Source organism: Dicentrarchus labrax, unplaced genomic scaffold, assembly GCF_905237075.1.
Source record: "Dicentrarchus labrax unplaced genomic scaffold, dlabrax2021, whole genome shotgun sequence".
Lineage (NCBI taxonomy): Eukaryota > Metazoa > Chordata > Actinopteri > Moronidae > Dicentrarchus > Dicentrarchus labrax.
The window spans coordinates 9,886,649-9,901,390 of record NW_026136720.1 but is presented as its reverse complement, the minus strand read 5'-3'; the positions used below and the strand labels follow the sequence as shown (position 1 = coordinate 9,901,390).

At 40.4% G+C, this 14,742-nt stretch overlaps 1 protein-coding gene across 7 annotated transcripts in view; it reads right to left on the bottom strand.

The window, feature by feature from the left end:
* LOC127352904 (membrane-associated guanylate kinase, WW and PDZ domain-containing protein 2-like) overlaps positions 1-12,391 on the bottom strand; it is an 85,657-nt gene extending 73,266 nt beyond the window's left edge. For 4 of the 7 annotated variants that reach the window (XM_051381737.1, XM_051381738.1, XM_051381746.1 and 1 more), the window contains exon 1: positions 11,814-12,389. In XM_051381737.1, the coding sequence (XP_051237697.1) occupies positions 11,814-12,111 (298 nt within the window). In that variant the 5' untranslated portion in view covers positions 12,112-12,389. Of the gene's footprint in view, positions 1-11,813 lie in introns of all 7 variants that reach the window. The other 3 variants (XM_051381739.1, XM_051381740.1, XM_051381747.1) reach the window with 1 other exon arrangement.
* Between the last annotated feature and the right edge of the window lie 2,351 nt (positions 12,392-14,742).

Genomic DNA, 14,742 nt, shown 5'->3' with positions numbered 1-14,742 from the left:
TTTGTTTATTATGTTTAAAAAGATGACGAGTAACCAGTCCGATAGTTCTCTGACATTAAGCGAGACTACAGACAGAGAGAGGAGGCTACATCAGAGCCAAAGTATCACATTTTTTAAATGATTTATTTTATCAGATAAAAACCCCGCAAAACCCATATCAGTTATGCTGAATAAGGCTGATAATATATCCAATAAGCTCTTCACTAAGCAGAAATTTTGCTCTGACTCATCCACACGGTGATTGTCATTTCATTCTGACCCCTCATCATATATATTGCTCCAAATATTTGAATTAGTATCATGATAATAATAAAAACAATAAGAATATTCAACACTAGTTAAGTGTCACCTGATCACCAGCACAGTGTCGACCACAGTGTCTCTGGGTTGGTGTTACTACCATCAACTGTGGTGTTCATATTTTACACTGTAAGAGTTTGTTAGGTAACACTGTCATATTGTTATAATATTAACTCTTATTAAAAAGTGTTAGTCAAATATAAATACAAACTCTGGGTGAGTGTTAAATTTGCATTGCAGAGAATTCCTAAAACATGATTGTGCTAATAATAATAATAATAATAATAATAAAATACACAAATAAATGCTAACAAAGTACTGATTTACTGAAACTTAAGCAAACACAGTTTCTCATTTACTCTGTGTAACAGATAGTTTACAGATAGTTTGTGTTTTATTTAGCATGGTTTAATATATCCGTGTCAGAGATTTCAGCCTCCACCCTGTTACATTGGAGAATTGCCATGCATGACCAGCAAAGAGCATCGTTTTTTATTGTAGTTTTTGCTGCTCCAGTGAATACAATGTGGCCCACTTTAACTGATTTCTAACTAAGATAACCCCTCCCTGTTTACAAGTTCACAAACATTGTATTCACCTCCATTATTTCAGGGTGACGTCTCCGAGGTTTGATCATTTGATCTCTGGGTAAAACAGTCCAAAACTATCTGCATTGATGGAAACCACTGCGCCACTATTATAATTTAAGGGAACCTTCAATTTCAAATGGAAAGCTTTAAAAAACACGATTTAGCTGTAATTTGTTGTTTAAAACACAAAAAAAATAAATATAAACACAGATCTACAAACTTCAGTAGGTAATTCCAACTGGATATTATTGCTAGGGGAGAAATAGACACTCACAGACCTGAAGACCCTCTTAAGGATCTTGTTTTGTTTGCTTTATGTTGTTTTATTTATTTTATTTTTCACAATGGACTGCTTTCCTCACCTCTAGCAAAACAAAGTTTGTTGGTTTTATTTTATGCTGTGTTAATTTGCTCCTCTTGTCATGTTATTTGGCTATCATAGCTGGAACAGAGTATTGAGAGACTGATATTATATCTACGTTGCTGTGGTGATAATAAAGGATGCATTGGATTTAGGGGGCCTTGACTTCTGATGTAAGAAGAAGACCGGTATTGTACTTGGCCACTAATATTGGCTGCAATGACTGAAAAAAAGAGTTTTATAAATAAGTGTAAACCAATGTATGTCACGACAAGTTTGCAGAGAGGGCTGTTTTACAGAAAGCAGTGGTGTGTACCGTCGGAGGCATTCATAGCAAATCGAATAGCAGAATCAAAGTGTCCCTTTGCAAGCCGATCTATAAATTGAATTCCTATAATCACACAAGGGAAGTATGGTGATTTCAATTTGGATTTTTCAGGATTTATTCATCTTTACAATTTAGTGTGTAAAATCAAGGTGGGAAAAAGGAAAATTAACTGAAGATGACTGGTTCAATGTATGTAGGACACTACATGTATGTAGGATCTGTGGAGGGAATTCACCTGGAAAAACATTTATTTTAAACTCCAAGTATAAAAAGGTCACAAAGGTCCGTGTTGGAGAGTGTGCGGTCATATGTCTGCTGGTCACTTTTATAGTTTTTGGGCACGCCCTAATATTTCTTCTTACTGGGTAGATGTGCTAACAGAAATCAGATCAATCATCAGCCCAGGGCTTGATTTTAATTTTAGTGTTATGTATTTGGGAAACTTGCCAACTGGGCTGCAAAAGCAGGACAGATATTTGTTATAAATGCTACAAGCAGGTAGCAAAAAGAGCAATCACCAGGAAATGGCTGAATAAAGAGTCTCCAAACAGTCCTGGAATGGATAGAAATAGTTCAGGAAATTTATGTTATGGAACGACTGACTTTTTTTCCCCGCGACATGGCACTAAAAAATTTGAAAAATACTGAAAATCTAATTTGAATCTTAAGAGATTGTGTAACTTTATATGTTGTATTTCTTTCTGTAATAAGGCCATCAATTAATTTGAAATATTTGACATTGAATAGAAGAAGAAGTAAGTGTAAAGGTCTGTGTGTCTGACTGTCCTTTGAAATCTATGGCCTCAGCTCATGAAAAAGTGAGGTGTTTTCAATGGAAGAAAGGTCTTTTACTCTTTTATTCTTAACCACAGTACATTCTGTTGGCCTTATTACAGAAAGAAATACAACTATCCATTCAAGGACTGTTTGGAGACTCTATATTCAGCCATTTCCTGGTGATTGCTTATTTTTGCTACCTGCTCGTAGCATTTATAACAAATATCTGTCCTGCTTTTTTTTTTTTCAGCCTGTCTGAATGATGTTGCATTGTTGCAAACAAACAAACACACACACAGAATAGTAGGATGAAATGTTTGACATTGAATAGACGAAGAAGTAAGTGTAAAGGTATGATGACCCTCTCTATTCTGTTTGTTTGTTTGTTTGTTTTTGTCAAAAATAATGAAAATAAAGTTAAAAAGAAAAGATGTAAACAACTTCCTTATAGAAAACCAAGTTTTGCCTTTACCTCAAACACCTTAACCTTAACGCCTTTAACTGCAACATGCTGACTCTATGAGAGAAGGACAATGCATCTAGTCAGAATGACACAAGAATGTTTTGTGCTTTTATGCGGACCCCAGGAAGAATAGTTGATACCTCAGTAGCAGCTAAACAAATAAACAGGTTAGTTGTTGCAGTCTTGTACCTCCAATGCAACATAATTCAGACAGGCTGAATTCAGACGACTGGCTCTGATTATAATCACCAGTTTCCAGTTACAGTTTTTATAGAGTAACAGTTCAGCTGTATGGACAGTAACAACAGCCAGTCAAAACACAAGTATCTCCTCTGATGTTAAACTGAATTGGACCATAAACTACCTGTTAGAGTTAGTCAGCACAGTGAGGGAAACTGCTTCAGGCCTTCTGAAGGCAGCTGAGTACTAACTGATTAGACAGCTACTGTCCTCTACTGGCAGGAAGTATCAACTACAGCGATGAAATGATCCTGATTGCAAATGAAGCACTTAAACACATCAGCTGAGACTTCTTCCAGTAAGACAGGAAGCTGCCTGCTGCTGCAATGAACTTGATTAGGTCGGCAGTGCAATTTAAGTTCATGTTTAATCAGCCCACCAATTAAATCCTTCTCTTTCAAGAACTGATGCATAACCACTAAAGCACTTATTATATGAGGTATTCAACAGGTAAATTCAGGTATAAGTACATTTTTCAAGATAATAGATAGAAAGAAACAGAAAAATTAGAGTTTTTAAACAGTGACTGTATAAAAAAGGCTTTAACTCAACATGCTACATTCAGCATACATAATATTGTTTGTTTGAGTTGGCTCCAATCCAAGATATTCAGCCCAGGAACGATGGCGAGCCTCTTTAGAAAGTCTGATAATTGCAGAACATTGTTGGTAGCCGTCCACCGGTTTCAGTGCTGCAGCTGGAGCGGCTCCTGAAGACACTTTTTTATAATCCTTCTCATTCAGATCTGAAGCACACAGCAAAGCAGCATCAGATTAACGCGACCGGCTAATCTACACTATGTCAATGAATGAAAACCATCCACTGCCTTCCGTGCTGCTATGCCTGACTGAATAAGATATGATTCTGTGAAACTGGCAGGGGAGACTCTTGTTTCAGCACAGACCCGGCTCCACTGTCACACTCAGAAAGTTAGCCACATACAGTAAATTCAATTTTATAGGCAGACCTTATGTCTTATACTGTGCCAGCACAGAGGACACACACACACACACACACACACACACACACAAACACACACAAGCCCAGGTGAGAGATGGTTTTGTCTCATTGCTACAGCGACCTCACTGAACTCCCCCTCCCCACCTGCAGAGTGCCAGAGGCGAAGCCGGGTGCCAGGAACTCACATGGGAGTGATGAGGACAGTGGTGACTATTTACCAGTAGTGAAATGTAATCAAATACATTTAGTTAAGTACTATATTTAAGTACAAATTCGAGGTACTTGTACTGTACTTGAGTGCTTCCATTTCATGCCGAGCTATATTTACCAGATATTTAGCAAATTGAAAATTCACACAATAAACATTTGATGGTGTTGTAAAATCTGATGCATTGAAACAGATTAAAGGAGCAGTGTGCGGGCCAGAAAATAGACGTAATCAGATTACAGTTATATATAGTAAAAATCATCGGTTTTTCTTTGAAAATACACATTTTTAAAGCTAAAAATGTTAAATTTTCTTTCCAAAGGTCACATTGTTCTATTGTCTTATTGAATACACTTGCATCAATACCTCTTATTGATATTGCTTTTTTCTCTTGCTTTAATTTACATATTCTGAAGTTATTTTGACCCTAACCCTAACCCAAAAGGTAATTAGTAATTGTATTGGATTACATTTTTAAAGTAACCTTCCTAACCCTGTCTAACAGTGTAGTTGCAGATTGCAACCCCCTCCCTTCACGCCGTCCTTATAAGCACGAAGAAGAAACCATTGAGGCTGCAAAAAGATGCAAACACCTCTTTCAACAGCCAGTGTTTAGTTTGTCTTTTATGGGCCACTGTAGACACATCGAAACAACCCCAGTAGATATAAAAGGCTCATTCTAAGGTAACAAAAACATAACGATTACTATATTCAGGTGATTCAACACTAATGAAAACATACCTATAAATACCATATTCAATTCCTCTCAACAGATCCTCCTAAATGTTCCAGTTATATCAATCAAATAATATATTATACAATAACAGGGGCCATTTTTTTCTGCATTTACTTTTGCTACAGTTATAGTACATACTTGTACTTAAAGTATTGAATGCAGCACTTGAACAGAGTATTTGTACACTGTGGTATTGGGTCTGGATAGCTCCACCACTCGATACACCAGAAATGGCACCGAGGAGCTGCAGCTGTGTAGAATGTTGTTATGAGGCATACATCTAATAATAACCCCAGTTTGACCATCAGCAAAAGTCAGGTTTATTGTTCAGCTCACCTGAGGTTGCTGTAGCATGGTGCATTGTTTCCTTCTCATTTTAAACAAACCAAAATGTTTCACAATAAGTAGCCAAAACAAAACCACAAGCAGGGCATGAACACAACAAAACAGAAGCACTAGAACTTGATTACACAACCTTCCTTAAATAAGTCTCAAATACTTTTAATTTATATAAAAAAGTAATGAATGAACACCAAATACACAAAGAAAAGTGGCTCCTATAGACTACCACTTCCATTATAAACAGTTGTGTTTTGTGCTGTAAAGACTTTTATTTAATGGCCAATTATTTTTTAGAGTTATGTCCTGATATCTCTCTTCACCAGAACAGCTGATATAATACTGAAATGTCACAAAGACACATCAACAACCTAACCATTTCGTATTGTTCCCACAGTAACACACACACACACACACACACACACACACACACACACACACACACACACACACACACACACATACTCACCCTCACAAACCTCATGAATAATCATAAGAATATGGTGTTTTATCTCAGCCAAATGAACTGCCTTTAATGGCAACATCCTACTTGTGAAATACGGCCTGTTTTTCAAAACACGACCTCACACACTGCATCATATAGTCCCATCGCCATGGTGATCCATCACTTAAAAAGGTCTGTGCTGTTATTCTGGAAACCCCGTAGGCCAAAATCTCCAGTTCAATCACCTCCTGATCACAGAGCATCACCACCAATCATACGCCACTATAAATGAATCAGACATTTCACAGCAAACAAAAAGCTCCTTACACTCATGTCTTATACACTCAAACACCACTTCTATACGCATTTCACAAACACATGCAGCAGCACAGTCCCAGATTGTGCCATGCAGTTTGTCCACGGTGAGGAGAATTACATTGACCTAATTCACTTAACTGGACCAGTTAGATATTTGGTCATTGGCTGGCTGAGCCTGAGTTTGATCCTCTGAGCTGAGCTCCAGCAGTTTCTAGCCTCAATAAAATCATCCTCCGCCTCTGACAGAACTCATCTCTTGGTGAGTTATTAATACCAACAGAGCAGACAGGATGTTATGCACTGATTCTTCAAGCTTCTCATCAACAAAGCGACGTGAGAGGAGAAGAAGGTCGCCTTCTCTCCCTCTGCTCCATCTGTCCCTCCATACTGTACCCACTTTAAGAGGACTGGCAGGACTTGGACAGCCGAGTCAGAACACTTGACAACTTCTAACAACCCTCAAAGGTATAGTTTCTAGAAACATTCAAATGCAAGTTGTTCACCAATTATGTACTTCATGCTGCAACATGGCTGTGGCTTTGTGCTGAATGACGCAGGTTTTAAATAGCTCAGTGAATGTAAGATGTGTGCTTGCATTGACTATAAGCTAAACTCTGCCCCCAAACAGCGATTATCCCATCATAACTTAATGTCCGTAACTAGGCATGGAAGGCCTGTCAAGCTCTGGATTTATTTGATTTGTGTCTTTTTCTAGCCTTTCCAAAACCAAAAATACAAGAGTAAAGTGTAAGGCATAGATTAAGCTGTGTGTTTATCTGCTTTAATATAAACTGAAAGTGTTTGCATGCCAGACTAACTACATTACTACCTCCAGTAGTAACCTACTTCCAAAGGTTAACGGCCTGTTATTAGCTAGCTGCATTATTTTAGGAGGTTTAGAGTAAACGTAGCGATGCCATTCAATGCTGTATTTGGTCCAAGCTTACACTACAGCGACTCCCGGCAAAACTTGTATTAGATAGTGTTACATTAGCCAGACTTTTCAATTAGTCTTCCTCAAATCCTTTTCTATGTAAAAGTGAAGCATACTGTTTGAACATACAAACATAAAAGCCTAAATCTGAGCATGTGTTGCTTCCAAGTATTATGTTGGAATGACATGAAGCTTTAGCCTCATGGACAAAGCCTCCAGATGCATATTTAAGACTCATTTCAGGGTTCAGAGTCTGTTGGAAACATATAAAAATGAATTCTCATCCAAATCGCATTTCAACCAGCAACGTCGGCGGTCGTTAGCTAGAAATGGGAGGTCTGTTTTTGTTCTTCTGTCTGAAATACTATAATAATATACAGTCAACTGGATAGATAGGAAGTCACACTTTAAACGCCCAGTGTGTAGGATTTAGTGGCATCTAGCAGTGTAGTTACTGATTTCAACACAAACGCCTCACACTCCTGTTCCAGGCCTGTAGGAGAAACTACGGTGGCTGTGAAAGGCCCTATCTAGAGCCAGTGTTTGGTTTGTCTCTTCTGGGATGCAATAGAAACATAGTGCCTCAACATGGTATCCTCCATAGAAGAAGACAACACGTTTTATTTTAAGATTATACACTAATAAAAACATACCTATGAGTATTATATTCCCTTTCTGTGGTTATATCTGATGAATCCTTGTTTACAGTTTCATTAGCGAACAGAGAGCTCCCTGGCCGGCCCTGCCCTATATAGGCTGTGGCCGAGAGCTGCTACACAGTGTGACAGAGGCTGGCTGTGCTCCACTTAGGTGTTAAAGGGCATGTTAACATTTTGAATTCATGTTGTTTTTCCTCAGAAAGCACCGCATATTGTTCTCATAAACCCGAGTGGAGGAAACGTCCTGGGGTCTCCCTCCTCCACCCTCCTCTCTGAGAGGAAAAAACACAATTTGGAAAGAGGAGAATTACATTTCAAACAGGCAATATCAGCAAGCAGTGACATATTTCTGGCTTTAAGTCTGTATTTCTTATCCACAGTTAAGTGCCCTCAGGTACAGGGAAAATAGCATTTCTGATATTCTGTTTATTCTTATGTAAATCAAACACAACATTGGTTGTGGATTCAGTGGAGATGATGGCCCTAATATAATCTCAAAGAAAAAATAAGACCAAAAATAGATGACATTAATATTATTTATATCACTGTATTATCGCCATATCTATTTATGACAAAAGATTAATGCCAATTAAAGACAACTAAAAAGACAGCTGCGTAATTTGGAGGTGGATAAATATTTAATTTTAATAAATAGCTATAAATAAATAGAATAAACAGGAGAAATAAAATGAAATTATTAAATGATTCAAGCACAACATCCTGTAAACGGACATCTGTATAGCAATTTTGCTTAATTAGGAAGAAAGGAAAGACAAAGATAACCTACCAAAGTAATGTTTTGTCATTATGACAAGTTGACACCACAAAGACGTCAGAATTACAGAAACAAGCACCTTAGAAAACCTATTTATTTTTATTTTGAGAGCAAGAGACAATGTGGGAAAACCAAATCACAAGATGGAATTTTCTGTTTTCCAAAGTGTGTATTCTCACACCTTCACCATACTCTTCTCTTAAAACTCCACCTCTCTTTCTCACTTACACACACACACACACACACACACACACACACACACACACACACACACACACACACACACACACACACTCAGGCAGTCACACTTCCCTCCTCTCCATACTGATCTAACACCTCTCAGCGGTTATGATCTTCATGGCACTTTTATAAATCTGCCTCACTGAGCCGAGCAGCCGTTTGCACTTCACTCCTGCTTGGTGCCGATGGGGGAGACGAACGCAAACGTGATATGTACATTGGTTTATTACGTACAGAAAGAGGAAGAAAAATGTATTACTATGTGTCTTACAACGCATCTGGAAGTAGTCTTATCATTTATGTTTAAAAACAACCCTTTGCATGCGTATCAATTAGTGATTACATTGATTTGTGGCAGCAGGCCTTTGACTTGTTAGGAAAAGCTCATTAACAATGGCTCTGTTCATTCAAGTGCCCCAGTAATCTGTGTGACAGTGAGTCTGAAAGCACAATACCAGGATCCTGGAAATGGAATTCATCCCTCATTCATTATATTATTCACACCTGTGTTTTTCGTACTTTCATGTGTCAAAATGTCAGTGAAAAAGGGCCTCTAGCGCCAGAAAATATGTAAAAGATTGTAAAGGTTACCGACTATTAAGTCACATAAGCGTAGAAATATTTTTTTTTGGTTTGTTTGTTTTGATTTTCTGGTTTTCTTGGTGTTATTATGTTATATTACCGCCATTACTTTAGATTAATTTTACAGCACATCCATCTACATGACAGAGACCGAGCAGTTACACACACACACACACACACACACACACACACACACACACACACACCCACACCCACACACACACACACAGTAGCAGGAGGATAAATAATAGCCCTCTTGAGATGCACAGTCAGAGCATGTGTCTTTCCTTGGCAATTCTACTATCACATTTAAAACATTTCTCTGCAAAACAAAACCACGACTGACTGACTGATTGATTAAGATGTCTGTGTTAGAAGGTTACTTGATACACATACTGTAACTCACACCTGCATGTTGTGAAGAGCAATAAAAGTCCAGCACAGGACTTGTGATACCGTCCGTGTTCATGGCTCAGTCTATAAACTGGGTTGAGAAATGCAGCAGTGCCACAAATAAAACAGTTAAAACATCTATAATATCCCCACATTTACAAAGCAGCGTGCTGTACTGTGTGTTTGAACGTGTGTGTGTTTCCTGAAATCTGTGATGAGTCAAATGAAACAGAGTGTGAGAGGTCAGGGCAGAGCTCGCTCTGGAGGTCCATTAGGCCTCGCTGTCGCTGCTTTATACTCCCTCAGGGACAGAAGGGATGGTTTCTACCTGACTAAAAATACTGCAAATGTGACTGTATGTGTGTGTGTGTGTGTGTGTGTGTGTGTGCGAATGTTTGCATGGGCAGTCAGACATGATTGTGTGTCCCCAGACAGGACATCCATCTCTGGTTTTTGCTGTGTGTGTGTGGCCTCTGAATACCGCTTCTAGAGGATTCCTCAGTGGGCCGAAGAGTGTGTCAGCAACTGTCTGCAAGCGCACTGCTATAAATTTATACACTCTGCTCTCCACTGGATGGAAGTCAAATAGTAATATGACAGCAAGGGAGAGAGACAGAGGGGAGGAGAACAAAAAAAAGTATATATATAGAAAGGGGACAATAAGCTGTGCACAAACAACAGAGCGCTCAAGGACGTTTCTTAGCAAAGACTACATTGAGCTGTGAGGTGGTGTAGTTCAATAAACATAGACTCATGTTTAAATGGATAAGAGAGGGGAGGGGAGAGAATAGACCTGTCTAAGATACATGCACATTAGCATTTAACCCCCTTGCACATCACAAGCCCGTGCTCTTACTCTGTCAGCAGCTATAACTCAATAATCAATCACATTTGACGCAACCCTTGGAAACACTGAGATTGAGAGCGAGCAGTCAGGCAAAGAGTGTGAAGACGAAATCCTCTCTGAGCAAAGTCTGCAATGTCCAAAAATAAAATAAAACAATTTGAGTTTTTCTTTTTGCTTTACTCACGTCCCAGAAACTAGCCACTGTAATGCTCATTCATGGCTGAGAACGCAGCCCTTTTAGCCACTTATGAGGACTTAAACTGAGCTTCTGAGGATGCGATGATGACTATCTCATCCACTGTTTCTTCAATCCAGTGTTCTGGTCCTATAGGGACTCTGTCTGCCTTTACACTGGCTGACAGAAGCAGGTCACTCAGTCAACACTGTTTCCATAAATCCACTGCTATACCCAGAAACGTGAAAACAAAGCCTCCAGCTTCAGAGGCCACAACAATTACACTAAACACTGCACCGGCTGACAATAACAAAACACTCAAAGGCTCCTCAGACCATGACTGCCAGAGACCTGCACAATTATTTTCCACTTCTGAACTCAGGAATATTTCATAAACAAAAATGTGTGTGTGTGTGTGTGTGTGTGTGTGTGTGTGTGTGTGTGTGTGTGTGTGTGTGTGTGAAATTTGGGGGGTGGGACTTAAAGCCAAACCCCTGTTGACTAACAGAGCTGATCACTATGAAAGCCTAACAGTAATTAGGCTGCACTGGTTTAATTTCTCATCAGTGCGTAATTATACTGTAATAACAGTCAGCCAGCAGACTCTGTGTGTTTATGTGTGAAGTCTGTCTGTCTGCTCACACACTGTACAGCAGCGCCAAACAGACACACACACACACACACACACACACACACACACACACACACATTTGATCCACGGCGCAGGCCTGTTTGGTGAAACGAGCCCTATCCTCGACCAGAATAAGGAGAAAACCGCAGGCTGTGGCATGACGCCTAAACGGACACACCCCCTCCGGGGTGTCTTGGCATCGAACCAGCGACCCTGTGATAAACAAACGACGGCTGCTCCCGGCTGCAATATAATGATTATAGTTACTGATCCTGGTGGACTGAACCCATCATTACGGCTCCGAATAACATTTGACTAACACACCAGGCCTGAGCAGTGGGGTTTGTGCTTTGTCCACCTCAGTGCAGACTGACAGATGACTGCACAAATGACATCTTAATCAAACGAGCTACACACAAACACACACAAACACATACACACACAGTCCTCCCCGCCTCCTAAAAATCCGCGCGGCGGTGCGCTCCTGGTCTCATGTGGTCACCATATCTCACCTTGCTTGACACATTTGAGGCGGACCGGGTCTTTGCAGTGTTTGATCACGGCCAGCACGTCCCGGGTGGTGAGCCCGGCCACTGGCATGTTGTTGACCTCAAGCAGCAGCTCATCCTGGGCCAGTTTGCCGCTCTGGATCAGTCCCTTCCCCTGCTTTACCTCGCCGAAGTAAGGGAACTGGCCGTTCTCCGCGCCCCCCTTCAGCTCGAACCCCAGCTCCCCTTCCTTCCCCCGGGTGATCACCGCTTCGTGGACTTTGTTGGTCCAGTGGTTTTTCTTCTTGAGGCTCTTAGACATCGTTAGGGCGAGTTAATCACCGCAGGCTGGCCCATAGAAAAGCCTCCTACCGTCTCATCCCCTGCCTTTGTGCGATCGGCTGCAGCTTCACATCATCACCGGTGCACGCCACGCGCAGTGTCCGGTCGGCGAGCCGCGCAGTCGGGCAGAGGGCTGCAGTACAGCGCGGCGGCGGATGAAATGATTATTACTCTGTCAGACACAGACGCACAGAGACAGATACTGGCGGATGACCCGGATGTGAAGCCTGAAGGAGGGGAGAGCAGAATGGTTCTGGTTCGGCGTAAAAAAGGATGGAGAGGAGGGGAAGTAACACAGGAGGCGCTTCACTCCCACTACACTGCCAGGGGCGCTTCCTCGGGCTCTCTGTGATCACACACTGCCGATAACATGTAGGAGGAACAGGATCAGTTTATACGTTATATACAAACCTCACCCTGTATGGTTTTACCTGCAACCGTGTTTGCTCCATTTTGGGGATAAAACAGCTTTAAGGCTTTTTTTGCTTAGCTTGCAGAATCCTGTAAAATGTTTATTTATAGAGGAGCAAAGACTTTATGAGAGTGGTAGTCTTCTGATGATATGCAGTGCATATTTTCATGTATTTAAAGTTGGACTAAATGGGCAACAGCCCTGGGGCCCCAGACCCTCAGGGGTCCCGATCGGCTCCAGGTTGGTTCACCATGTGGAAGTCAATACTGCATGGACCACTTAGGCTCATTATAAACTGAAATAATACAGGAACACATAACTACGGATTCTTAAAGGCACATCTTGTTGAGGGGGTTCAAAATCTAGTTTTAAAGCCTTTATTATTGTGGTATTTTGTGCATTTTACTAAACACATTTGTGATTAATACACACACAATTTACAGAGTAACCCTAAAACATGAACATAACTTTCCAAAACCTCATTTGTCAAATGGCAACTTTAAAAGGTCCAGTTTGTAACATTTAGGAGGATCTATTGGCATTAAAGGAATATAATATTAATGTTTTCATTAGAGTACAACCACCTGAATAAAGGAATCTATCTATTTATGTAATATAATATCATTTATATATTTATATCTATGCCTCCGGTTGCCTTCAATGGAGTCTGCCATGTTGAACCATTTCTACAGTAGCCCAGAAGGGTCAAACCAAACACTGACTCTAGATAGGGGCGTTCACATTTTATGTGCGTAACGCAGCCACCGTAGTTTCTCCTTTGTGTTTGGAAGAGGAGGGTTGCAATGTGCAACCACACAGCCAGATGACACTAAATCCAACACACTGGTCCTTTAAATCTCACTTTCCTCGTTATTTTGAGGCAATTTTTTAAAAATTATTATTTATTTATTGGGTACGGCCATGATCAACAGAGGTGGCGGTACTCAGTAAGAAGTAAAGGTACTCATGTAGGCAAAAATTAGAAGTGCCAATACTCAGTAGTGGTGAGACACTGGTTTAGGTTTGGTAAAAAGGCAAATGTTGATTGCAGATCAATAAATTCAGACTACATGCCTCCACTCTTTTCTTCTTGCCTACATTATATAGGGCACACTACTTCCTGCATTAGCACTGAACACTGGTAATAAATGTAAACCATCAGGTGCAGAGTTACAGGAGAAAAAATAGATGGATTCTTGGAGGAAATTTGGGGTCATTAGGGGCCCACAGGATATTTTTACACTGGGGACCCCCTTAGTGGGTTAATCCAGCCCTGTACTTTCCTGGGTCTTTTTATTGTTGCATGTACAGTAGCACATGCAGCACTTATCAGTCCTGTTCACAGTGGAAATATCAGTGCTTACGCGCATGACAAGCTCCTGAAACTCTAATGGTTAACTCACCTCTACTGCTCTGTGGTCACGGATCACTGGTCTGTTCTACATGTAAGAGGGGAGGACCTCAATTCATCATCTTTAGTTTGACTGTATTAGTAAGTGAGTGGAGAAATAGAGCGTGGACTCACTTTTTAACCAACCAGCATCTGCATTTACCTCTTAAAGTTGGTCACCGTTACATAATTGCAATGATGACATAAATCCAAGTCCGACAGAAAATGACAAATCCTTTTGTTGCCATTACTTTTTCATGTCTGCGTGGCAGCGGGTGAAGTAAAGTTTCATTCAATATTTAACACATGTGTCAAGAGCTGCTCCTCCCAACTCTACTGAGGATGACAGTCCCTTTTACTGCCACTCAGCTGGGTCTTCTGTGGGTGAGTGTGTGTGCGCTTTAAGGACATACATGTGCTTTTGTAATGTGAGCACATCCTCACAACATTACTGTACACAATCCTCTATGCATCTGCAACCAGTAAATAATCCATGAAGAGTAGTGGGTTCACTTTGACTGTCACTTTGCCTCCTTTAGTGTCTTGGCATGTAGGTCACACTGTACGCTCTGGTTACAGCTGATGCTTTTGACACTAATTCCAAGCAGTTTTACAGATGCAGACTTGATGATTATTAAGATCCACCATCACCAGTGGAGAACGGATATTGATATAATCCAGAAAACTGGCCAGATTAATGATGCTTTATTTGTGCCTCTGCTGGTGGATATCTAGAACTGCAGTTCAAGAGGGCCTGGAGCCTGAATGAAATGTAGTTCAGGGTTGAGGAATAAAACTATGGAAGTTTT